Source organism: Mandrillus leucophaeus, unplaced genomic scaffold (genome assembly GCF_000951045.1).
Source record: "Mandrillus leucophaeus isolate KB7577 unplaced genomic scaffold, Mleu.le_1.0 Scaffold789, whole genome shotgun sequence".
In the NCBI taxonomy this organism is placed as follows: domain Eukaryota; kingdom Metazoa; phylum Chordata; class Mammalia; order Primates; family Cercopithecidae; genus Mandrillus; species Mandrillus leucophaeus.
Window position 1 is genome coordinate 376,096 of NW_012108574.1, and position 25,904 is coordinate 401,999.

General features: G+C 53.3%; 1 protein-coding gene and 1 long non-coding RNA gene across 3 annotated transcripts; both read left to right on the forward strand.

Annotated features, from left to right (window-relative positions):
- Window positions 1-6: 6 nt before the first annotated feature.
- LOC105529861 (chromosome unknown open reading frame, human C15orf59) lies at window positions 7-12,513 on the forward strand. 2 transcript variants are annotated; one of them, XM_011967117.1, is made up of 3 exons: window positions 7-328; window positions 1,335-1,457; window positions 11,687-12,513. In XM_011967117.1, exons 2-3 carry the CDS (start codon window positions 1,386-1,388, stop codon window positions 12,410-12,412), a joined length of 798 nt encoding a protein of 265 aa, XP_011822507.1. In that variant the 5' UTR covers window positions 7-328; window positions 1,335-1,385; the 3' UTR covers window positions 12,413-12,513. The 2 variants fall into 2 exon arrangements, with proteins under 2 accessions (XP_011822507.1, XP_011822506.1); XM_011967116.1 differs by lacking the exon at window positions 7-328 and having other exon boundaries at window positions 830-1,457.
- A 1,164-nt stretch (window positions 12,514-13,677) lies between these two features.
- Window positions 13,678-16,951, forward strand: LOC105529862. The gene is made up of 2 exons (XR_001004575.1): window positions 13,678-15,927; window positions 16,060-16,951. It is a non-coding gene; the product is annotated as an uncharacterized LOC105529862 (long non-coding RNA).
- The last annotated feature ends 8,953 nt before the right edge of the window (window positions 16,952-25,904 follow it).

A 25,904-nucleotide genomic window follows, 5' to 3' on the forward strand; every position in this document is an offset into this window, starting at 1 on the left:
ACCGGCCCGGCGTCTCCTCGGCCTCCCCGCGCCCCGGTCACCTGTGGCCTCAGAGCCCCGAATCCGCCGAACCCTCGCTCGTTCCCGACCCCGAGCCCGGAGAGGCTTGAGAAAGATTTTTACTGCCCCCTTCCCTGGAGCGCGGAGGCCCCGCCCCCCCTCACCGCCCAGATGTCTCCGGTCACGGCTCGGAGGACCTCCCTGAGGCCAGGGGCCGAAGGGTCCAGAGAGAGAAGCCCGCCCTAGGGAGCCTTGGGGGCCCCCCAACCCCGTCTTGGGGCTTGGCCCCCGACGCTGCTTGGAGGGAAGGCCGGTGCCCCCACCCTCGGTGAGTCCAGGAGTGGGGGTTCTGAGGGAAGGCGGGGCTGGGGGAGGGAGGGTCCTCTGGGAACGAGGGCACCCTGGGGGCGCTAGGAGGGAGGATGGGTGACTGGAGAGGCCCTCTGGTGAACCAGCCTGGGCAGGCCTGGCTGGGGGGATGGGGGGGTGCGGGAGCTACGGCCAGGGTGCCCCGTAGCAGGCTGAGGACTTCTGCTTCTAAAGCAGGGGCTCCCTCCCTTTCCCTCTAGAGGAGGGGCTGTGCTGTAAACCATCTGCCTCCACCACCCCTCCCCACAAAGAAAAAAAAATCTCCAGCGAGGAAGGGTGCAGGCTGGCGAGAGGAGGGAGGCAGCGGCATTGCCGGCTGGTGCTGCAGCCTGGGAGGGCTGACGCCAGGCTCACTCTCTCCGCAGGGGGCTGCCCTCTTCCAATCCAGCTCCCTCCCCAGAGCTGCCCATATCCGGAGCCCCTTCCACATCTGGAAGACCCTGGCCACCATCCCGCTGCAGGTGTCAGTTGCATCCAGAGACCTCTGCCTTTGCAACTGCCTAGGAGTTGTGAGGGGATCCCTGCTGCCTTCCCCCATCCCAAGGGCATCTCTTACCCTTAGTCCCTGCAGAGTCATCCCCCTGCCTCAGTGTTCAAGCTCAGGCAGAGATCAGCTCTGCATACCCACAGGCACTTCAAGACCTGGAGGCCACTCCTGGGACCCAACGCCCCTCCCCCTGCCCTCCCGTGTCCTCACCCTGACCCCCTCTGCCAGACTCTGTCTTCCTCTGGGTGTCCCACTCCCCACCCAGAGGCAGAGGAGGCGGGGTGGCAGGGGTCAGGGGCTGGTTGAGGGCCGCCCAGGGCCAGGGTGGGCTGGGGGGCCGTTAAGATGTGGAGCTCTGCCCAGCCGAGGGGGGCTCCGTGGAGGCAGACGCAGCGTGTGCCCAGCTGGGGGGAGTATGGGCAGGCCTGCGGCCACGTGGTAAACGATGAACATTCGGGGCGCCCCGGACCTCGGGCAGCCCAGTGACGACCCCAGCAGTGGTGGTGAGCGGGAGCGGATTCGACAGCGCATGAAGATGGTCATCGGGCAGCTTGAGGGCATCCTTCGCGAGCTCAAGGAGGTGGCCAAGGAGCTGAGGGAGGTAAGTGAGGGATGAGCAGCGACCAGACAGACCCTAAAGCTGGCCTTCCTGGGCTTAGCACAAAAACATACTCACAAATATGTTGGAGTGTGCAAAGCTGTGTGCACATGTGTCACTCTACTGGGGACCTTCTTTCTCCTTGCTCTCCTTTCCCCAAATCCGCTTTGCTAAAAGTCTCATACCAAGGCTGGAGGGGCCTTGGTGTTGTAGAGGTTGCTTGAGCAGCATGTCAGTGGGCCTGGAGCTCTGGATTAGCACCAAGGGCTGCCAAGATGGCCAGTAAGGACTGAATCCCCGGCAGCTTCTTAGTGGAAGTCACCCTTCTGGGACCCAAGCTGACCCTTGACCCCACCATCTGTCTCCCAGACTCTGACCTGGTCACAAGGGGCCCTGGGAGAGTGTGGATGGTTCTGCTGAGGTGATTCCAACTGCTTGAGGCCCAGCTCAAAGCATATCCCCAGAAATCACACAGATACTGAGAACCCTTGATCTTGGAAAAATTTAAGCCAACTATGTCCTCTTTGTCCTGGGGTAAGAATGGGTCTGGGGGTGCTGTAGTGGATAACAGAGTTCCTTGCATATTGTGGCAGGGGCAGGAATCTTCCCTAAGGGGAGGCATGTCTCCATCCCACTGTTCTAAATATTTTTGCCAAGGCTGAAAAACCACTGAGAAATCCTGGGATGTGTGTGTCCCTCTCTGTCTTTCTAAGTGGAGCCGGGTTTAATTACTGCTTCTCACATTGCTGGGGTGATGAGGTACACATGTCTTCAGCCCTGCCCCCTGGGCTGCGTTCGAGTCCAAAATGCATGACCAGCGTTCTGAGCTGCTAGCCTGAATTTGCCCGCTGGGTGCCATTATACCAGCCAGGTGGGCTTTAGGCAAATTTCAACTCCTTGTAACGAGGGCCTCTGCAGAGACGGCAGGGAGAGTGATTGAGCTGGAGTTATGGGCTCAGCTCTCCATGACTAGCTGTGCAGGAAGGATAGGGGCTCTAGGAAGGCTGAAGAGGTGGGGTGATGGTAGGTACCAACTCCAGGCTGACAAAGTGGCATTGCAGCCTGGCCTGAGAGCCAAGGAGGTGGGGCTGTTTGACAGGCACTGTGTTCAGAATGGAGTAGGGAGTGGGCATAGAGATGCCAGGACAGGAGCTGTCCAGAGTCAGCCTCATGGAGCCTGTCAGGAAATTCCATCTCAGAAGATGGGAATGACTATTGCTTTGGGCAGACTGAGGTGGTGGTGCTTCTGCCCATGGACTGGGCTGGCCATAGTCTGGGTTGCACATCTTTGGACAGTACAATTTAGAGATCAAATGCCAGATGCCCCTGCGCAACCCTTCCTCCTCTAACCTCTTGGGTCCAAGGCACTACAGTTTCCCCCCTGCCCCCATCTTATTTTAAATCAGGGCCATAGGAACTGTCCAAAGTCTCAATCTTGGCCAGGGACATGAGACCCATGCCCTGGCAGGTACCCACAAAGAGCCAGGATTGACTCTAAACCTGGGAGTCAACTTTGATACAACTCCCAGCCTTTTCCCAGCTGGGCATCTTCCAGGCATCTGTGTTCCCTCTCTCCCCAGCATAGCCACCCAGAGCTCAAAGGGATCTCATAGGACAGCCCTGTCCATTTACTATTGAAGAAACTGAGGCCCAGAGAGCAATAGGGGCTTGTCCAAGGTCACACAGCCTACCAGTGGCAGAAGTAAGCCTAGAACTCGGGTTCCTGATGCCTTTTCTGGGGTTTCAGCAGGTGAGCAACTGGGCGATCTCTTTGCATTTTGACAGGGGCCTTCCAGAGATGATCCCTTATGCTCATCTGTGATGCAATAGCTCTAGAATTTATTTGCAGATCTTTTAGATGCCCTGTCCTTCCCTTTCACACTCACCCACTCCCATGTCTCCAATAGCAGAGCTCCAGGTTCATAGGCTGTGCAGCCCAGAGGCCTAAGCCAGGACAGAGAAAAATGAGTCCCCTCCCCCCACACACCCTGTAGGCCATGTGCCTCCACCCAAGACTTTGGCAGGTTGCTACGGCAACCAGAGCCTACCCCGTATGCCACTGCCTGCCCGCTGCCAATGGCACCCAGCTGGGGGAGTGGGTAAGCCTCAGAACTCTCTCATCCCCCAGGCGGGGTCTAGACACAGGGTGACAGGCAGAGGGGAGTGTGGAGGAAGGCAGGTGAAGCTCTGGGAGGCCCAAGCAGAAGAAGAGATGCCATCACTGTATTCCTGTGAGATGGGATTTGCCAGAGATGGGGTTACCAAGGGGGGTGCCACACCCTGGTTTGGAGAAAAGGGTTGGAACCTCCCTGCTCTCTGGAACCTGTGGTCTTGGCTCTTGGTTCTCCAAGGGAGTTGTAAAGCTGCATCTGCCTGGCTCTCCTCAGTCCCTTTGTGTAGCATTTTTTTTATCAGGGGCATGGGTAGGCTCAAGGTTGAGAGGCATTCACTTGTTCCCTTACCTCACCCCATGACCTGGGCAGCACCAGCTTAGAACCCACCAGCTGGGTTCTTGTCTCAGGCCAAGCACTTAGAAGTAGAGATGTGAATCACGTACAAGACTGTTGTGGATGGGGGGCTGCACAGATGCTTGGTGAAAGAACAAGGCCAGCGGAGTGGAAGGGCTCAGCTTTATTCCCCTCGGCCATCTTACTCCTCTGCCTGCTACTCCCCTTCCCCAGCCCCCTGATGCCACTGATTGTGGCAGACCCTCCTCATCCTCTTGAGCATATGGCCTGAAATTCACTGAAAGATGAGCCACACCAAAGCACTTCCTCCCCAGGTCCCTGAGCCTCAGTTTGCTCATCTCTGAAATTGGGATATGGTGATTTGCACTGCACGGTGACCTTACAAGGATTTATTAGGGGCTTGGCATGCAGTGCGGGGGGTCAACACCTTCTCACACTCCTAGAGGAGTTGGAGTTCCCTCTCCCACACCTCCCTCGCCCTCGCAAACCCCTGCTATAGCTCTGCCACTGGCTCCCTGGACGATGAGCAAGTTCTATCCCATTGGTGGGGAAAGTCTTTTAAAGGATCAAGTGAGGTGAGGAACGTAAAAGTGCTTTGAAAGCTAAAATTGTGCTGCAGAGGGACATGATGGTCAATCATTAATTAGCCCTTATCTCTCCCAGGCTCCCCAATACTCCAGGATGCTGGGCCAGTCCCAGCAGGCTCTCTAAGCTCCTCAAAGTTCCGTAGATCTTAAGCTAGAGATGCAGAACCGCTCAGGGGCTATGAGCATGGGCTCTGCAGCTAGATGCCTGTAGTTCACATTTGAATTCCACTCTCTCCCTAGCTGTGTGAACTTGCAAAAGTTACCTTACCTCTCTGTGCTTCTGTTTTCCCATCGGTAAAAATGGGGAGACTACATTTTAGGCTTCCTCCCCTACCCCTGCCCCAGGGTGGTTGTGAGAATTAAATGAGACATATATAAAGCACTTAGCACAATGAGAGGCACACAGCTCACTCCGTATCTGTTAGATGTTTTTAATGAATTATTCTAGCACTGGCCTGCTCCTCAGCTCCACGTACGGCCTTGTTTTCTGGAATCACATCAGTTTCTTAGCCATGACCAGGGAGGACAGGACCACATCCTGGCCCTTAGTTTCTCCTGCAGTCGGCATTCTCACTCCCTGCCAGTGGGGAAAGCGGATAGAGAGTGACAGGGATGGGGGCAGGAAGGGGGTCTCCAATAAGGTGGCCTTTGAACAGAGACCCCACAGAAGTGAGGATACAAGTCACTGGCTATCTAGGGGAAGAGCATTCCAGGCTGAGGGTGCAGCCAGTGCCAAGGTTTCAGGGAGGAAGTGTGCTTGGCATATTCAGGTTCGGTAAGGAAGCCAGAGCAGCTGGAGGGCAGTGAACAAGGAGAAGAGCAGAGGAAAGGTCAAGGAGGGAGCAGGGAGTCAGATTCCATTGAGCCGTGTACAGCATGGCACGGAATTTGGATTCGTTCTCAGTGAGAATCCCACACACTCTCCAGGAATCTGCTGGTCATGTTTCTGGGTGGGAATCTGCCTCCCCACTGCTTCTCTGTTACCCACCCACCAGAAGCTCCCAAGGGCAGGGTTAAGGGCCCTTGTCCTTAGCCCCCAGGTATTAAACTTACCTTGAGCAGGTACTTGGCCTCCTCGTCCTTGGTTTTCCCCTCCCCGAGGTGTCACTTAACGTGGGGGCCCAATAGTGATCCTTGCATTAATACCACCAGTGTCGCCCACATCATCAGTGACTCTTAGGTGGGATATAACTTAAGGGCATAGTTGCCCACTTTGGCCCAAACACCTTAGGAGGATGGAGAGGTTGGCACAACCTTTCCCCACCCTGGGGTGGCAGTGGAGGATCCCCCCACCGGCTTTGCCTAGGAAGCAGGCATCCTGGCATTCTGTTACCTGGCCATTCCATTGTGCAGTCCCATCGGCAAGGGGCTTTGTCTGAAGGTGGCAGGGAAAGCCACAGGCCATGCAAGTGTGAGATAAATGTGGCCCAGCCAGGAAGCAGCTGGAGCAGGAGAGGCTGGGGACCACGGAGCTGTGCCAAAGTGGGTCAGCTCCATCACCCGCAGCTCAGCAAGAATTGCGCGGATTTTTTTCTTATTATTTTTGTTCACGCCTTCCTTTCCTCCCTTTTCTCTTTGCCTTCTCCTCCTCCGGACAGATTTACCGAAGCTCCCTGGCCAATTAGGCCAAATTGCAGGATGAGAGCCATGAATCATGGTCAGCTCCCTGCCCTTCCAATTCCACAGCCCCCCCAGGAAGATAATAACGTAATCACAGAATTAAAAAATAATCAGTGGTCATAAATAATGCAGAATCCCCAGTTATGTAACCAACTGCCTTGGGGAGCTGGGAGAGAGGGAAGGAGGTGGCAGCTTGTCAGGGGAGGTGAGGTAGGGCAGGTTGGAGGGTGTGGTGGGGGATCCAAGGGGTACAGGATGCTGATTCTGGGACTACAGGTCCTCAGTCCTAGCTCTAGGGCCTTAAGGAACACAGCAAAGCTTCCACTGTAGAGGGGGCTCAGCCAGGGCTGGAGAGAGGGTTGGGGTCTGGCAATAAGGAATTGTCTAGGACTATAGACCTCTTCCTCAGAAAAGAAGCCCCCAGCAGTTTTTTGTTTGTTTGTTTGTTTGTTTTGAGATGGAGTCTCGCTCTGTCACCCAGGCTGGAGTGCAGTAGTGGCGCCATCTCGGCTCACTGCAAGCCCCGCCTCCCGGGTTCACGCCATTCTCCTGCCTCAGCCTCCCAAGTAGTTTTTATTAAGCCATCTGTCTCAACTCATCACTCATCCAATGGTTGTGTTTGCAAAAAAGTGCCGATCCCTGTGCCAAGCTGGGGATGTAGCGGTGAGCAAAGAGACCTAGTCCTGCTCCTCATGGGGTTTACTGTCTAGTGGGGAGACAGACATCAACCACATTATAACATATAGGTGCAAAATTGTAGCCGTGTTAAATATTGGGTAACATTTTAAGGAGAGGTGCAGGGTGCTTTGAGAGCCTTTCATAGGGAACCTGACCTCAACTGGGGATCAGGGAAGGCCTCCTTCTCGAAGTGATGACAGAGCGAGTAGGAAAGGAGGGAGGGCGCATCAGGTGAGGCCCAGAGGCAGAAGTGAGCTCGATGGAGTGTGTAGGGGTGGTGAGGAGGCAGGCCTGGCAGGGTGGAGGCTGCTTGCTGTAGAGGAAAGGGGGTGGGTAGGGAGTTATGTTTGGGAGGCTTAGGAGTTTGGGGAGCACAGAAGGGCTAGAAGCAGAGGGGTAACGTGGTCCTGTTGGCTGATGGGAAAGTTCCCGAGGTGCAGCATGGAGCAACAGCTAGGAGGAAGTTGCTATCAGTGGGAAGACTAGATGGGTGCAGTTTTTCAGTGAGGGGTGCTAAGGCTGTGACCAGGACAGAGGTTGGGGACACCCCTGGCACGAGGCCTGCAGGTTCTGTCATAGCCCTCAGTCCTGCCTTTGCTCTCTCTCTAGGGCTCCCTCTTGGTCTCTTCAGAGCAAGTCATTCCTGGTCTTAAGGTGCAATGCCCAGGAGTCAAGACTCGCCCTCTGGTCCCAGCTCAGTTCCTTCCAGTCTCTGAGCCTCATTGTTCCCCTCAGCAAACACATTGAGACAGGTAGATTCAACAGTGCCTGCAGTCCCTTCTGGCTTGGAGGTTGCCTGATTTTGTGATTTTATGGTTCCATTTCTCTCTCCACTCTCTCTCTCCCCCTCTCTTTCCTTCTGTGTATATAATTATTTCCATGCACTCCAAGACAATCCCAAATTACATGTAGACAAAATGATTATTAAACCTCAGGGAAAAATCACAGATTTCAAGACATCCAAAGCAGAGAGAAAGACTAGGGCCTGCTCCACACCTGCTCTCACCATTGGCCCAGGAAATGAGGCACCAGGGAAGGGCAGTAGGGATTGTGGACTGACCCAGGCCCCCCACAGAGAAGCTGTGTACCCTCGGGTACCTGGCTTCCCTTTCACATCCTCACTATGTCATTCATCAAGTGGTGTGACCTGTCTCACCTAATAGATTGGGCCAGATTTGCCTGTGGGCCTCATAGCCAGTTGGCTTTTAGAACCTCTTCTGGTTTTGTTCTTTCTGGAAACAGCCCTACTTTGGGCAAAATAGGTACTGTCCATGTGCTAGGTTTTGAAAGGCCCAATGTGTCCCATTATTCTGCCGTAGGCACTGGAACTTCTGCCACAGACACTGGACCCACATCAGAGGGTCATTCCTTTGGTGCAGAACTAATTCCCACTGCTCTTGGGCCTGGTGCCGGGGCATGATCACATGTTAGCCCCCAACGGTGCATTGTGGATGTTGGTAGTCTGCCTTGTTCCATATGCTGTCCAAAGTGCATTAACTCATTAAATCCTCACGACAGCCCTATCAAGTAGGTATTACTAGAATTCTTCTTTGATGATGAGACTTAGGCACAGAGACGTTGAGTAACTTGACCAAGGTCACACAGCTGGTAAGCAGTGAAGCCAGGGTTGGATCCCACGTCTGGCTCCAGAGCCTAGGTTCTTAAGTGTTTAACTATCTTGACTCTGTGATGTAAAACACATTCATATCTGTTAAATTTTCTTTTTCTTTTTTTTCTTTTTTCTTTTGAGACAGAGCCCCTCTCTGTCACCAGGCTGAAGTGCAGTGACACAATCTCAGCTCACTGCAATCTCCGCCTCCCAGGTTCAAGCGATTCCCCAGCCTCAGCCTTCTGAGTAGCTGGGACTACAAACGCACACCACCACGCCCGCCTAATTTTTTTTTTTTTAGTAGAGACGGGGTTTCACCATGTTGGCCAGGATGGTCTCGATCTCCTGACCTCGTGATCTGCCTGCCTCGGCCTCCCAAAGTGCAGGGATTACAGGCATGAGCCACCGCGCCCGGCCCATATCTTAAATTTTCACCACCCTGGGTGAGGAGGGGAGTGTTACTTCCTTTTACAGGACAGGAAATCAAGCCTCAGAAAGAGATAATCATCTGCCTAAGGTCTCTCAGCCAAGAGGTGGCAGACGTGGGACTCGGGAATGCAGGCCTCCCTCTTTCTCTTTCCTCCATCTCCCCAGGTTGGAACCAGAGAGGGGTGTACTCATAAAGAAGAGGAAGGGCTTCTTGGGTTGGGGGAGTGTTCCAGCCTGAAGGCTTGGGCTCCTGCCACGTGTACCCTGGATCTTCCCTGCTGCTGGGCCTGAGGCCCAGTGGTGCTCATCCTCACTAAGCATCAGGAGACCTAGCTTCTGGGCCCAGCCTGGCCTCAGCTGACCCTGCGAGGTCACAGCCAAGTCATGCAACTCCAGTTCCTAATGGCATTCTGCCCCGCCCTCAGGCAGCACACTCCACAGCTCTGGCTTGATCAGGGGAGTCTCATTTGAGGGCATAGCTGCCCTAGAGGTGATGGGGCCTCTCCTGAGGTCATCAATGCCTTGAGTTGCTGGTCTTCACCCAGCTTAAATCTCCCGGTGCCCTAAGCTAGTGGTTTTCAAAGCGTGTCTCTGGACCAGCAGCAGCAGCACCTGGAGGTGTGTTAGGTAGGCACCTTCTCCAGCACCACCTCAGACCTGCAGAACCGGAAACTCTGGGAGTGAGCTGAGGGACACTCAAGTCTGAGGACCCTTACCCTAGGCCAGCGCTCCCACCAGCCCTCAGGTGGAGCTTGGGTTGAGCAAGGGCTTCTGGGAGATAGGAGTTTCTCTGAGGTTCCTTTGGTGCAGGAAGGCATCATCCTGGAAGAAGCACAAGAAGAGGTGGCCTGATTGGAGGGTAGGGCCCTATCCCCACCGCCTGCCCAAGCCCAGCAGTCACAGCAGCACTTCACGATCATGTGCACTTTTGCAGGGGGCCACAGAGGGAGATTCTCAGCTTTCCAGGGACTAGCACCCAAGACTCCTCATCTGTAAACCCAGGAGATAATGATCTCATGGGTGGAGGTGGGCACTCGAAAGTATGGTGCATCATAGGTGCTCAGAGATGGGAGATGGTGTCATTTTCTTCCCCAGTGCTTCTCAGAGCCCTTTTGCTGCCCTTCTCACTGTTATTCATGAAGCTCTCATAAGGTTGGCTGGGATTGTCATGCTCACTTGGTGGTCTGGGATTGTCATACCCACTTGGCAGTGAATGAGGTTGAGGTCCAGAGAGGTTCTGTGACCTGCCCAAAGACACACAGAACAATGTCAAAGCTAAGTCTGGAATCCAGATGTCCAGATTCCTCCAGCTCTTCTGGAGGCCTCATCCCACTCCTGTCCTGGGCAATGGTTGAGGGGGCCATCCCGAGGCATCAGCACTCAAGCAGCTTCTCAGAGTCATTCCTATAAACAGAGTCCTAGAATCTCAGATGTGGAAGGAACCTTGGAAGTAAACTAGTTCACCCACCCTCTCTGCATACAGACTGAGCAACTGAGACCTAGAGAGGGAAAATGGTTGACCAGGTCTCCTTCATCCAGCCCCTGACTCCTGACCAAGTAGTCTTCCCACTGGCCCAAACCACTCTGGCCATCACTTTTGTCCTTGCTTTCCTCTCACTTTGGGGCACTCACTACCCCAACTCCTTGCCAAATACCTAGCACATCCCTGGACAGCATCAGTCCTCAGCAAATGTTTATTGAATTAAGGACTTACTGAGTTAATTAATTAATTGCCTGCTCTGACCCCAGGTGAAGGGCACTGGAGAGGCGCTGTGGGCTGGATTCTGATCTGGATAACTCACTGTGGATCTCTTGGTCTCCGTCACTCTGACTCTTGGCATCTCTGCTTTGTTTTCATTGTTTTTCTGTTTTGTTTTTGGTTGGAATCTTCTCTCTCCCTTCTCTTGCTCTGTCCCGTCCCTGTGTCTCTGACTGAATCTCCCTCTTTCTCCCACTGTCTTCCTCCCTGATTTATGTGCTGACAGTGGCCACCCAGGCAAGGGAGTATCCCAAGGCAGAGCCGCCTGTATAGAAGCTGAGGGCTTCACTTTATGCGAGGCAGGCCGGGGTGGAGTGATCTCCACAGCTGAGCTGCCCCCTGAGTGCATTGAACAAGCAACTCTGGGCCCAGAATAGATAGCTTCTTTATTGCTTATCAAATAATGCTTGCTTTATTCCTTCTCTCAACAAGCCAGGATTGATCTCCACTTGTCAGTGGGCAGGGAAGGGGAAGGAATGAGGAGGCTCTCGGAGACGGAGATGGGGGTGGGGTGACCCCGCCGGTGCTGTACACCCGATGTTCTTGCCCTGATGGATGGTGGAGACCCAGGGGCGACAGTCACCGGCCAGCTGCAAGGACTGGTCCAGGATGCTTTAGAAAGCCCACACAGGGTCTTCCTTGTGATCACCCACATCATTTCCTCTCTGAGGGTGTGTGGGCAGCTCAGCTCTTTGTGGAATGCGCTTGCTGGAGGCCCTCAGCCCCTCTGAAATGGCCCTCTCTTAAACTAAGGAAGATTCATCCCTGATCACCAGGGCTGCCCCCAGAGCAGCTGCTGTGTTTGGGAGACAGGGGTGAGTGAATGGATGGTGTGCAGGGCTGGAAAGCAGTTCCCTCTCCCCCAGGACACTGAAAAAGCTCTGTCCAGCCTGATCTGATTTGGGCCCTCCACAGGGCAAACCAGCCTGTGACCTCCAGGCCAGTCACCGTCCTGCAGGCTCTCCCCTGTCCGGTATGCTCACCAGCCAGGGGTTCTACAGGGACGGGACAGAGACACACACACCTGGCTGATGCAGGGACCCACCTGGCCCCTCTCATCTCCTCTCCCCTTTCCTGGTCAGGTGGTGAGCCAGATCGATAAGCTAACTTCGGACTTCGACTTTGAACTGGAGCCGGACGACTGGACCACGGCCACTGTGAGCAGCACCTCTAGCAGTGACAAGGCGGGCGTGGGCGGCCCCTTTGACCTGGGCCACCTGGACTTCATGACAGCCGATATCCTCTCAGACAGCTGGGAGTTCTGCTCCTTCCTGGACGTCTCTACCCCCTCGGACTCCGTGGACGGTCCTGAGTCGACTCGGCCAGGGGCTGGCCCTGACTACCGCCTCATGAATGGTGGCACGCCCATCCCCAATGGGCCACGAGTGGAGACCCCAGACTCCTCCAGCGAGGAGGCCTTCGGTGCTGGCCCCGCAGTGAAGAGCCAGCTGCCCCAGCGGACCCCAGGGACGCGGGAGAGGGTGCGATTCAGTGACAAAGTGCTCTACCACGCTCTGTGCTGTGACGATGAGGAGGGGGATGGCGAGCAGGAGGCGGAGGAGGAGGAGGTGGGCTTGCCCCCGGAGCCTGCCCATACAGAAGCCCACGCAGGCCTCCACAAGCCCTCCCCAGCCCCCTTCAAGTCACGGCGCTCTCCAATGACCAGCCGCCGCTCAGGATCTACCTTGGCCCCTGAACAGACTCGAAGGGTCACGAGGAACAGCAGCACCCAGACAGTGTCAGACAAGAGCACACAGACAGTGCTGCCTTACACAGCCACTAGACAGAAAGCCAGGGGGAAAAACTAGGGGCTGGGGAGGGGGCCAGGGCGGTGGGCACATAGAGCTATAAATATATATATATATATTTAAACAAATGAAGTCATAATAAAATTTAAAAATGCTAAGGATCCGGCCCCACAGGCCCCAAAGCTTTCACAGAGCTCCTCTAAGACATGAAGATGCCCACTGGCCTCCTAGGTCCCAGGAGGTGTGGGCAGGACTGCCCTTCCTCCCTTCTCATTGCGGGGCTCCTGAAGGGGGTGTCTGAAAGTATGTAAATCTTATGCGAGGTCTGATCCTCCTCTTGCTAGCCCCTGAACTCTGTGGTGAAGTCTGGCTGCTGGCCAGGGCCATGTCCTAGAGAGGACTCCCCTGCAGGAGGCGGGCTCTAAAGGGAGTGGTGTCCCTTTAGGCCAGGGTTCACAGTCAGGGTGGTTTGAAGACTGCAGGACTCAGGGCCTGGGGGTGGCATCACTCTGGCCAGGCCCTGCATCACTTGCACCTGCCATCTTTCTACTCCAAGGCAGACTTACTCTGCGATACATAGCCCTGCCTCACCCTCTTCCATCTTAGGGTTGCCTGGGACATAGGGGCATGGCAAGCTGCTCCCATGGCACAGTCCTCCGTGCTGGGATGCTGGGCATCCACAGAGCCTGGAGGATCACCTGGGCTGGGCAGAGGTTTGATTGGAGGGTCTGGACCATCCTCAATCCTTTCAGCTTTGATTTTCAGCCTGGTCCTGAGACCAAGAGCAAAACCTCAGGGCAAAGCCTCAGCCAGCCCTGGCGTGGCCCTAAGCAGACCTGAGATCTGTGCGAGGAAGTAGGCAGCCACTTCCGTGGAGCTACAAATTAGAGCCATAGACAGGCTCCTGGCCACCTTCACCAGGTGGGCAGCCTCGGAAAGGAGCCCAGTGGTCCCCACTCTGTCCCCACATCTCCACACCCAGCCCCTGAGCCCACCTCAGCAGGTCCTGAACAAAGATGAGGTGACAGCCTAGAGGCACCAGGGCTTCATCTGAAGCATGGTCGGCACAGGGACAGCAGCTGAATATCCTTGGGATAATAATCACAATTATATTGCTCACATTTATTGAGCAGGTCTCTATGCTACTTCTATGCCCAATACTTTTTATAGCATCATCTCATTTAATCACCACAATAACCTGACAAGACAGGAACTATTATTAACCCCATTTTTCTTTTTCTTTCTTTCTTTTTTTTTTTTCTTTTTTTATTTGAGATGGAGTCTCGCTCTGTCACCCAGGCTGGAATACAGTGGGGCGATCTTGGCTCACTGCAACCTCCACCTCCCAGGTTCAAGCAATTCTATCACTTCAGCCTCCAGAGTAACTGGGACCACAGGCGTGTGTCACCACGCCTGTCTAATTTTTGTATTTTTAGTAGAGATGAGTTTCACCATGTTGGCCAGGCTGGTCTCGAACTCCTGACTTCAAGTGATCCATCAGCCTCAGCCTCCCGAAGTCCTGGGATTACAGGCGTGAACCACCATGCCCCTGCCTGTCCCCGTTTTACAAATGAGATGACAGATTCAAAGTAGTTCGGTACCTGCCCCAAAGCCACAAAGCCTGTGCTACTCTGCCCCCAAGACTTAGTGGTTTCCAGGCTGTTCCTGGCTCAGCTAGCTAGCTGTGTGACCTTGGGCAAGTCCATTTGCCTCTCTGAGCCTATCTACCTCCCCTGTATAATGGGTCTGGTAGTCTTCACCTACCTCACCAGCTGCTGTGGGGCTCCAACAAGATGGGACTGTGAAAGCACTTGACAAACTGAAGGCACTGGACATGCCTTGTGGTCAGTGTGGCCTCAACCCAGAAGTCCAGTGATTTCCAGGGCACAGGGGCTTTGAGTGGGGCCAAAGAAGACACCCTCATCCAACTGGGAGCTACCCCTGGGTCACAAACACTCCATTGCTTGGTCCCTCGCAGTAGCTCAAGGTCAGAAGATGACTGCCCCTTGCTCAGAGCGGGGAGGTGGGGCTGGCAGCACAGCAAGGACATCATTGTCCTCCCTGTTGCACATTTCAATTGAGGCAGGTTTACAGCCCCTCAGCGTCTATCCGGAGGGGGCCTGAGCAGCAGGCCTGGCAGCGTCCACTGCTCCTGCCTGAGGAGGTGCTATCCAGCCCTGGCCGTGGACGTACAGTGAGATTGTACAGGCAAGTCTGGAGCAGTTGCAGGGGATATGATCTGGACAAGACTGAGCAGACCTAGGGAGCTCTACAGTGTAGGGCTTGTTCCTCAAGCTCATGGTGAGATCAGAGCCCTAAAGAGTTAGCCAGGGTGCAGCCACCAGTGTGGAAATCCAGGGATGGCGCAGGCCATGGCCAGCTCTTCCCAACTCAGGTCTGAGAACCAGGGGTCTGAGCCCCTCTATCAGCCCCAGGAAACCCTCAGGCATTTGGTGCTGATCAGCGATAGGGCTCTGGTTCAGAGGATGAGGGCCAGGGGCTCCTCTGGGGAGAGGGGCCAGCTGCATTCTGCCCCACCCTGAGAGTGAGGAGGGGGCAGTCTCCAGGAACGGGCCCACCTGGTGCTGAGGATGGACATAACAGTTCTCCCTCTGAGGCTTGCATTTCATCTCTCATGGCAAGATCACTTTCAGGCTTACAGTTTCTCATCTTTGCAACAGTCAGGGAAAAGAAACCTACAAAATAGCTCCCATTTCACAGAGGAAGAAACTGAGAGCCAGAGCTAGGGATCTCTGATATAGCCATGGGATCCCCCACCCCACGCTGGCTCTATATGACTCTGTGGTCGTGGCTAATGTCCATCAGTCGCCCCCTGCTCCCCTCCCTGGCTGTTTGCCCCCAAATGGGGCAGTGGTGGGAGTATGTCCTGGAGGAGGGGGAAGTGGGATACAGGTAGTACTTGGCTGACTTCACAATTTTGCCACACTCAGTCTGGGCCTCCTGACAGTGGCGTGGGATCCCTATGGCTTCCCTGTTTTGTTTTGTTTTTTTTTAGATAGAGTCTCACTCTATTACCCAGGCTGGAGTGCAGTGGTGCAATTTCCACTTACTGCAACTTCTGCCTCCCAAGTGAGTCTCCTGTCTCAGCCTCCTGAGTAGCTTGGACTACAGGCACGCACCACCACTCCCAGCTATTAATTTTTGTATTTTTAGTAGAGACGGGGTTTCACCATGTTGGTTAGGATGGTCTTGATCTCTTGACCTCATGATCTGCCCACCTCAGCCTCCCAAAGTGCTGGGATTACAGGTATGAGCCACCACACCCGGCCAATTTTTTTTTTTTTTTTTTTTTTTGAGATGGAGTCTTGCTCCGTCTCCCAGGCTGGAGTGCAATGGTGCGATCTCACCTCACCGCAACCTCCGCCTCCTGGGTTCAAGTGATTCTCCTACCTCAGCCTCCTGAGTAGCTGGGATTACAGGCACCCGCTATTATCCCCAGGTAATTTTTGTATTTTCGTAGAGATGGGGGTTTCACCATGTTGGCCAGCCTCGTCTTGAACTCCTGACCTCAGGTCATCCACCTGCCTTGGCCTCCCAAATTGCTGGGATTACAGGCGTGAGCCACTGTGCCTGGCCTTGTATTTTTTTAGTAGAGACATAGTTTCATCATGTTTGCCAGGCTGGTCTCAAGCTCCCGTCCTCAGGTGATCCTCCCGACTCAGCCTCCTAAAGTGCTGGGATTACAGGCGTGAGCCACTGCACCCTGCCCCGGTGGCTTCTTCCGACTTGAAACACAAAATGTGGCCAGCTAGGGATAGAGAGAATTCTGACTTTCAACATTGCTGAGCCATGGCATGGGCTGCTTCTGGGTAGTGAGCTCCCTATCCTTAGGGTAGACACAGCCATCCCTTGGGTCCTTCCTCCAGACCTTCCAGGTACAGCCCTTTGCTGCTCTTCCCTGCCTCCAAACCTTTGCCAGTTTCTGGGTTTCTTTATCCAGAATGTTCCATCAGATCTCTCTGCTTCCGGAAAGTCTGGTTCCACTGACCATCTACTGTGTGCACAGGCTGTGCTGAGTGGTGCTTTGGAGGGGTGGGAGGGAGCTGGAACCTGGTGATGGAGAGGAGTCATAGCATGATGAATAACTCAAGTCCACTGGGCACGTGCTAGGCACTGGGCATTGTTCTAAGTGTATGTCTTATCTCATTTATTCCTCACAGCACGTATGAGATAAGCAATGTTACTTATGTCTAAGTAGCTTCCAGATGACGAAATCGAGGCTCTGGGAAGTGAAGCAACTTGCCTAAGGAAACACACAGGATGGGCTATGGAACCAGGATTCGACCCCAAATGCAGTGACTTAGCACTCAAACATCTATTGCAGTTAAAATGCCTAGAGTGGGTGGCCTGGTCACTGGAGGTGAGGGTGGGGGCTGGGTAGTCTGAGAGCCAGGCAGGCTTTCAGGGTGAGGGGAGTGTTGGGGTGAGGAAACATGTGAACATGCCTCAGTCTTTGGAGAACTTGGTTACTGTTAACCTGAATGTCACCACCCCTGACTCAAAGACTGGCACCAAATGGATTATGGGTTCAATAAATGTTTGTTGAATGAATAAATGAGCCCCATTTGTAGAGGGGTATCCACTGTGCATTCATTCAATCAGCTTTTATTGCAGACCTCCTGTGTGCCAGGTCTCATGGTGCTTGCACACACAGATACACACAACTCCCCTGTGAGGGTCTGGTCTGGTGTGTCTTGGGGCTGGGGAAAGTCAAAACTGAAGGGTGTGGGGTTTCGGCACTAAGGGAGCCATAGCTCTGCTGGGTCTAGCCTGGGATGCCAGAGAAAGGAACCAGAAGTGGGAGGCATGTCAGCTTGGTGAGGCGACCACTCTGGGAGATGTCCTGGGAAGGGTGGGGGTCTCCAAGCTGACACTCCATTAACAGGGTGGGCACATTGCCATGTCCTTGGTGTCTAAGAATGAGGAGGCATCACTGTCTGTATTTTATAGATGAGGGACAGATGATGTCGTCCCCAGAAATGGTCTAATGGGATCAAGGGACAGAAAGGAGGGCAAACTATTCAGAGACCCCAGCACTATCCCCTGTCCTTAATGAGGCCTTGTCAACAAGAAGGGAAAGTAGGGTGTAGCGGGGCTGGGAATTCCAGACGCAACAGGACCAGCCCTCCACCCACCCTGTCCACTGCTGACTTCCCTTTCTCTGTTCCAGCCCCTCCCACACCCACCCATCTCCCATGCCACAGCTGAGACTTGTATAAGAAAACTGATGTTTATTGACAACCTAGTATATGTCAGGTACCATGCTACATCTTTTAACAAACACTGAATGACAGATTTAGTTGTACCTAGAACAGAATATGTTGCTCAATAATTATTTATTGAGTAAATGAAATAACCACAATCTTTATTTTGCAGGTCAGGGGAGGAAACTGATGAACAAATAAGGAATTCGTTCTAAGTTACACAGTCAGAAATTGGCTGATCTGGGGACTGACATTGCCATCATTATTTACACTATATATAAGTGCTACAATTTATAGAATACATACTATGTGATTGTTAGGCACTTTACATAGTGCTCACCAGGGTTTGGGCCCTGACTTCAACTCCACTTTAGGCCAGACTTTCAGAACCACCCCCTAGTTTCTGGCGGGTCTGGGGCACTGACTGGGTGACTAGCAGAAAAACAGCTCCAAGCCCAAAGCATCCTTCCCCCTTTCCATTTCTCTGACAGAGCCAAGACTAGCCTGCCCTAAGCCCAGTGAATGTCCCGGCCCTTTCTGGTCTAGGCTGACCTGACAATGGGTGGGGCTGGAGTATCTAGAAAAGGCTTCTGGGGGCCGAGCGCGGTGGCTCACGCCTGTAATCCCAGCACTTTGGGAGGCTGAGGCAGGTGGATCACGAGGTTAAGAGATGGAGACCATCCTGGCCAATATGGTGAAACCCTGTCTCTACTAAAAATACAAAAAATTAGCCGGGTGTTGTGGTGGGAGCCTGTAATCCCAGCTACTCGGGAGGCTGAAGCAAGAGAATCACCTGAACTCAGGAGGCGGAGGTTGCAGTGAGCTGAGATTGTGCCACTGCACTCCAGCCTGGCAACAGAGCAAGACTCTGTCTTAAAAAAAAAAAAAAAAAAAAAAAAAAAAAAAAAAAAAGGAAAAGGCTTCTGGAAGGAGGGTGAATTTTGCATGGAACTTCACTTGGAATGGAATAGAGCTGGGTCACCTCGATGTGGGAATGAAGGACACGAGGAGCTGGGGGAACCATATAGGAGACGGTGGAGAGAGCCCTCATTGAAGTAGAGGTGCACGTTGGTGCAAAATGAAAAAGATAAGAGCACCTTCTGCAAGGGAGTTTTGAGTCCCCAGAGCCCCACTCAGAGCCACTCCGTCCTCTTAACTGTGGGGGAGGAAGCCAGGGTATCCTGATACTGGGAGAAAAGCCTTATGATAGCTCAGCAACAGTTATTCAGTAGACCATCACGATGGGGACCCACTCTCACGAATAGATAAGAAGAGCACACAATTAGCACATTGGTAAGTATCACAGATATGCTAAGTCCTTGAAGGTAATTGGATCTTGCAAGTGGGTTAAACGTCCCTCCTGCAATGCATTTGCAGTACCCTTTTCTTTCTCCCACAGGGCAGAGGGGTGGGATGCTGGAGCTGCCTCTTCCTGTAACATGTTAAACGGGAGCTAGCTGAAATTCTGATGCAACCTGACTCTTCCATTGGTCTGCCCTGAACCCCTACTACAGGGGCAAGCACAGCTGCCATCACCACCTGCCCACCCTCACCTTACCTGTACCAGTCATGCCAGCCTAGGGGACCAAAGGGTCTTGGCGGGTGACCTCAGGCTGATGCTATCCAGGACCCAGGCACTGTGCTGATCAGACCTGACTCCCTGCCAGGAACACTCAAGCTCACACACCTGCCTGAGGCTCTTGGGTCTCAGTTCCTGCTCAGGCTGCTCTCTTCCTATTATGCTGGTACGTGTAAAGTCAGGCGCTTCCCACTGTGGACAACAAATCTGATGGTGCAGACCCACCCTGGTGTCCTCTCCTCCCCCACCATCTTAGAAGAGCCACAGAAACCCAGTCTCCAGGCACCACCCGACCTGTCCTCCACCCCCAAAGAAAGCAGGATGGGGTGGGGGTTGCAGGTGTCACCGCAAGGCACAACCTGTGGAGCAGCGGTGGAAAGAGCCCAAGGGGCCCTGATCTTTGTGGGGTTCCTGGATGCACCATGGCCAGTGGTGGGGCCTTCCCAGGAGACCCCGGTAAGATGGACAATTTTTCCTTAAATGGCTGAGTGTGAGCAGCTTCCCAAAGGAGGTAGTGATGGCTGAGCCCACCTGGTGAGGTGGGGAAGGAGAAGGAGGTTCACTAAGAGGTAGTGACCCGGGAGTGTGGGGAGGGGACAGAACCCTGATGCCTACCCATAGGCAACAATCTCGGCACCATCTCTCCCTTTTGCCCTCCAGACATGACCATTCCCTTAGGGACAGTACTGGGAGGTGGCTTATTTGCCCCTGAGACCCAGCGGGAGGGTGGAGGGTTAAATACAGAAAACCACCCAGTGATAGCAGATGAGGCCCAGGCGTGATGAGCTCTTCCTCCGGCCTGCATGGGGTGAGGATGGTTAGGGTAAACCTGTGATCCCAAAGGCACCAAGGGGAGCACCAGCAGGTCCCTGGGATATGGGCTGGGAGCAGGAGGCAGGAGCCCCACTCGGCAAGGAGATAGCTCTAGGACATGTTCCCAGGGATGCTCAGTCTGACACCACTTTAATGAGTGGCACATGCTACCATGTCCTGGTACCTGAGAAAGAGCTGCCAGCCCCTCTCAAGACAGACTTCACTCCAATGCCTAGTGTAGACAAGAAGAGAAATTTTTTCAGGGTGGTGCCCCAGACATGGAGTTCAGTCTTGCCAGTCACATATGGGCCTCCCAAAGGGTTCCAGTCTTTCTTAAGGAAAACCATTTCCTCTGGCTTCCTAAAAAAATATGGTTCCTTGTGCTTGGGCTGCAGGCTGGGAGAGGTGTCAGGGAAGCTGCAGATGGTCCTCCTGCCCTGGGTGGGTGGGGATGTCCTGAGAACTTCTATAGCCCAGAGAACACCCTTTTTCAGGTTAAGCTAACCCTGCTCACCCTTCAATTCCCTGCGTATCTCTCCTTGTCTCATCCACAGGTTGCAGACTGGTGGCCTGCACACCTGTTTTGCTTCCTACATTTTTTTAAAAAAAGAATTTTACGTAAAATTCCAGATTTCAGATTTCTTGGAAAAAAATCAGTAGCTGTGACAACACTGGGATGGCATTTCCACACAGAACCAGTCAGCAGGAACTGAGCATCAGGGCCCTTCTGGGGTGGAACAGGCACTCATCAGTGTCCCCACACTGGCCCAGGGACTCTCATTTATTCACACTGGCACCTGCAGGGGTATGAGGCTGACTCCTGCCAATTCAGCCTACCCCAAACTCATCTTTCACCATGGCATCTCTTCCTTTCTGCCCTGCCGTGTCTTAAGTGTACCTCTGACCCACCCTCATCCCTGCACTAAGGTTTATTTTCCTCCATACAGCTGTCTCCTCCAGTTGATTGCAAGCCCCTTGAGGGCAGGAACAATGCTTCCATAAGATTCTCAGTGAATGTACATTGAATAAACACACCTCTTGCCTTTGCTTAGCCCACCCTTGTTCAGGGGGCTTAACTCCCTCTCCAGATTCAGAGTTGGGGGGTCAAGACTCCCAAAGGCTTCCTGAAAGGGAGGAAGTTTCATTCTGGGTCATGGGGCAGTGAAGGTAGGCGCAGGCCACTTTGCCTGAACCTCTGGTTCTTTGAGGCAGTCAGCCTCTGCTGGACTTTCCAAAGCACCCACCCAGTTTTGTTTGGTGTTTTTGTTTGTTTGTTTGCTTGTTTTTGGTTTTTGTTTTGTTTTGTTGCTTTGTTTGCTTTTTAATTCAGAGCATCATTGCAGGGCTGAGGGATGATTTCATGCTTTTTAATAAGGGAATCTTCAAATCAAATAGCCCTTGTTGCCATTCCATCAATCCACTGCAGTGCCAGTCACAGGGATAACTCTTTCACCAAACAATTGCCATCGTTCAAGTACTGGATGGGACATAGCAAGATGTCAGTAAGTGAATTTTTCTTAATTAAGTGTCTTTGTCCCATAGGCTTGCATATTCTGAAGGCCCGGTGGCGTTCCCGACAAGCAAGGTCTAGCTAAACGCATCAGCATCAGATTCCCCGGTTCTCCTACTACTGCTGGCCTTGGGAGGCTGTCCCAGAAGCCCTCCAATGTACCCCTCAGACAAGCTCTCTTCCCTTTGCCCGTCTGCCCCTGTCCCATCCCTATCAGAACGTCCTTCCCTAGGGAGTATTAAGGGCACCTGCCAGGGCCACTGCACAACTCCAGGGACACCACTCACATTGTCACCTATGTAAATGGCCCCCTCAGTACAACTACCCTGGAGACACCACAGCAGTGTGCCCTGGAGGTGGGCAGCATGGTGATTATCACACCTGCACAGGGCCACAAGGACCCATGGCCCTGACAGCAAGCTGAGACTGCCGGGACTTCTGGACCATGTTCAGAGCCTCAGACCTCATGCTTCTGAGCTCCAGCTGCCCAGGATACCCTCACCACACACACTGCAGCCCAGCGGGATTCCTACGTGGAATAGAGCAGGGAACAGAGTGTGGCTGGTGAAAGGGTCCCTTCCTGGCCTCAGGCTTGTCCCAAGAGGATCCATAATCCCCACCTCACCACCCTCTGCCCCTGGCGGAGACCTCATCCCAAAACTTCAGATGCAGAGGACAGGATCCATGGCAGGCCAGCCTGGCAGACACCATCCTAGAGTGTTGAGGCTCAAGATGGCTGACCAACCCTTGCCCCAACCGTGGCCAGATTCAGAAGCTGCTTTGTACCCTGGACCAAATGGTGGGCAAGTGGTGGAATGTGAGGTTCCAAACCCTAACCCTAAACCCTAACCCTAACCCTGGCTTTACAGCCAGAAAGCCCTGGTTCCAGACTGGGGCTCCATCACCTCCTACCTTTGTGACCTCGCACCAGCTATTTCACCTCTTGGCGCTTCATTTTCTTAAGGATGTAAAACCCACCAATGGCTCTGCTGTGAAGGCTCAATGACAAAATATGTGTGAAGCCCCTTCTCCAGGGACTGGCAGAATATGCACCACCACTGTCTGTTTCCTTCCCTCTCAAGGGCGCTCTGCCTCCCTGTCATATTGGGCCTAGGAAATGTCCCGAGCTCAGGAACAAGGGCCCAGGGCGGCATTCCTGTGGCTGCTCCCAGGGTCAGTTTGCCAGGTCCAGAGAGGGATAGTACCTGCCCCATATGTCATCATAGAGGCAGGACAGGACGGTGGGGCTGGAGCAGAGCCTCACAGGCAGCTGCGCTTTGCTGGAAGTAGGCCCACCAGAACCAGTCATGTCCTGGGGATTTTAACAAGCTGCCCATTGAGAATGGTTTCTCTCCTCCACCCTGGAGACCACCACACCTGGTAGTGGGTAGAATCCATTCTTGAGCCCTGGAGACTTTAGGGACAGGACAGAAGGCTACTAGAGTGGTTTAATTCCAGTTTTAATTGGTGGAAATTTGTTTGGCGGTGTAGAGAGGAATAGCCCAAGTGACTTCTAGAGCTGGAAGGGGAAAGTAGGAGGGGTGGGGTGTGGAGGGCAATGCAAGGGGCTTCAGCACAAGGAAGAGATTTATCCCATCGGCAACCACCTTGGGGTGACTCAAGTATACTGTGAATACCTTGTCTGCCAGCAGACAAATGGGTTGTTACCTCAGGGCTGAGCCCCAAGGCCACTCTGCCTGCTGTCTCCTGTGACATGCAGGATCTCACTAAGTAAGATCCCGCTGGCCTGTGGCCATGGGAGAGGCTGAGGTCTGATCTCTCTCCCGGAAGCCCAGCAGGCCCCAGGCCAGAGCACAGCTAGTCCCAGGTTGTTGCTACGCCCTCTGCATTCCTATCTGGTTGGCAGGGAGCTCTAGATTTGTAGTGAGAGCCCCCTTCATTACAGAAAGGGAGCTTAATATTCTAAGAACTCGCTTCCCTCTCCTCTTCCACCTTCTCCTACTCCTTGACTCATCAAGCACTAAGTAAGCATGTCCAGTCATCTTGCACGTCACAGAAGCAGATTTCTCTGCTTTTTAAAGATGTGAGTCCTGGGCTATGGACACAGCAATAGCGAAGGGCTGTAGCGAATGAATCACACTTGCGCCTGACTGCTCCAGTGATCAGTGGCCTCCCTAGTGTGGTTGGATGGGATAAGAGCTCAACTGCAAGACAGGCTAGTCTACAACCAGAGGTAGGGCCCAGGGAGACACCAAAAATAGGACTCAGTCCAGAGCAAGGATGGGGCTCAGCCTATAACTAGGATCAGGGTTTATCTGTGACCAGGGTCAGGGCTCAGTGTATGACCAGGATTAGGGTTCAGTGTGTGACCAGGATCAGGGCTCAGTCTATGACTAGAGATGGAGCTCAGTGTGTGACCACAGTCAGAGCTCAGTGTGTTCCCGTGGTTGGGGCTCAGTCTGTGACCTTGAGGCTCAGTGCGCGACTGGGGTAAGGGTTCAGTGTATGATTACAATCAGGGTTCAGTGTGTGACCAGATCAGGGCCCAGTGTATGACCAGAATTAGAGCTCAATCTATGACCAGGGTTGGAGCTAAGTGTGTGACACAGTCAGGGCTCAGTGTGTCTCCAGGGTTGGGGCTCAGTCTATGACCCCGAGCCCATCACAGAGTCAGGGTTTAGTGTGTGACCAGGGTCTGGGCTTTGTCTTTCCTATGTGACTCAGTTCTCCGATCTAGTGTAAACCTCTCTTCACATACAAAATGCAAAACAACTTGTTGCTCTCCTGTCTTAAGACCTTTTATGGAGAAAAGTAAAAAAAGCTATTTCCACGGTGCCTGGTGGTCTTTAGGAGTGAAGTGCAGCCATTTGGCAGAGCACTAGAGACCCTTGTGGCCTGGCCCCCGCTGCTCTCTACTCTCCTTGCTGCTCCTGCCCATGCAGCTTTTGTTCAAGGCATATGAGCTGCTTGCAGTTCCCTGAAGTGCCTGGTTACTTCATGCCTCTGTGTTCTTCAAGGCCATTTCCCCTCGTGGCGCTGACCCTACCCCTCCTCAGTACTGTGTAGTGGTTAGAAGCTCAAGCACTAAAGTAGACCAAAGCTGGATTCAAACCTGCCTCCGTCACTTCCTTACTGTGGGATTTTTGGGCAAATAGCTTAGCTTCATCTTTACACAGAGTCCAGGTATAATACTCATGCATGGGCTGGTGGGAAGTTTTCCTGATGAGCCCGTGGTCAGGTTTTAATGGATATTACTCATTTTCATCATTAATTACTCCCCATTGTGTCTGAGATGTTTGGTGAACACTCAGCATCCCTTTCCTGCCATCTCCTCATGGCCTTGCTAGACTGCAGTGGCTGTGAAGCTAAACATGCAGGACTCCTTTGCAGCTGAGGTTGTGTGTGAATTAAGTTCCAGCAATTAGAGGCCCTTTGGCAAGACCTGGAAGGCAGATTTGGAGGCTATCTATGGCTGCTTTCAGCCAGCAAAACTGCCTGTGGAAATGCAGCAGCATTTCAATGCTGAGGCCTCGGATTCAGGGGTGTGGAAGGTAGCAGCGATGGGTTTCTTTCTGCTCCCTGGATCAGGCTGTTGACACATGTTCTTGAACCCAGTGGTCCCAACGATTCTTCCCCCATTCCACATATTCTTTTTGCTGTTGTAACTAAATACCACAAACTCAGAGGCTTGTAACCACACACATCTATTCTCTTACAGCTGTGGAGGTCAGAAGTCCAAAATGGGTTTCACAAGTCAAGGTGTCAGCAGCTCTGTGTTCCTTCTGGAGGCTCCAGAGGAGAATCCATTTCCTCGCCCTGTCCAGTTTCTAGAGGCCGCCTGCCTTCCTTGGCTCACGGCCCCTTCTTCCGCCTTCAAGCCAGCTCCTGGTCTGTCATCCGTCTCCTTTATTTTCTCCTGATTCTGCTTTCTTGCCTCCTTCTTATAAGGACCCTTATTATTACATTGGACCCATCTAGATAATCCAGGATCATCTTCCCATCTCAAGATTCTTAACCTAATTACATCTGCGAAGTCCTTTTTGCCAGGTAAGGTAATATTCACAGGCTCCAGGAATTAGGACATGAACATCTTTGGGGACCATTATTCAACCTACTGCATGACAAACTAGCAGCCTCCTGGTTGGTCAGTTCTGTGATATTCTGTATTCTGGAAGTCATTTCCTGGCCAGGCGTGGTGGCTCACGCCTGTAATCCCAACACTTTGGGAGGCTGAGGCAGGTGGATCACTTGAGGTCAGGAGTTCAAGACCAGCCTGGCCCCATCTCTACTAAAAATACAAAAATTAGCAGGGCGTGGTGGCATGTGCCAGTAGTCCCAGCTACATGGGAGACTCAGGCATGAGAATCGCTTGAACTGGGTGGCAGAGGCTGCAGTGAGCCAAGATCACGCCACTGCACTCCAGCCTGGGCAACAGAGTGAGATTCTGTCTCAAAAAAAAAAAAA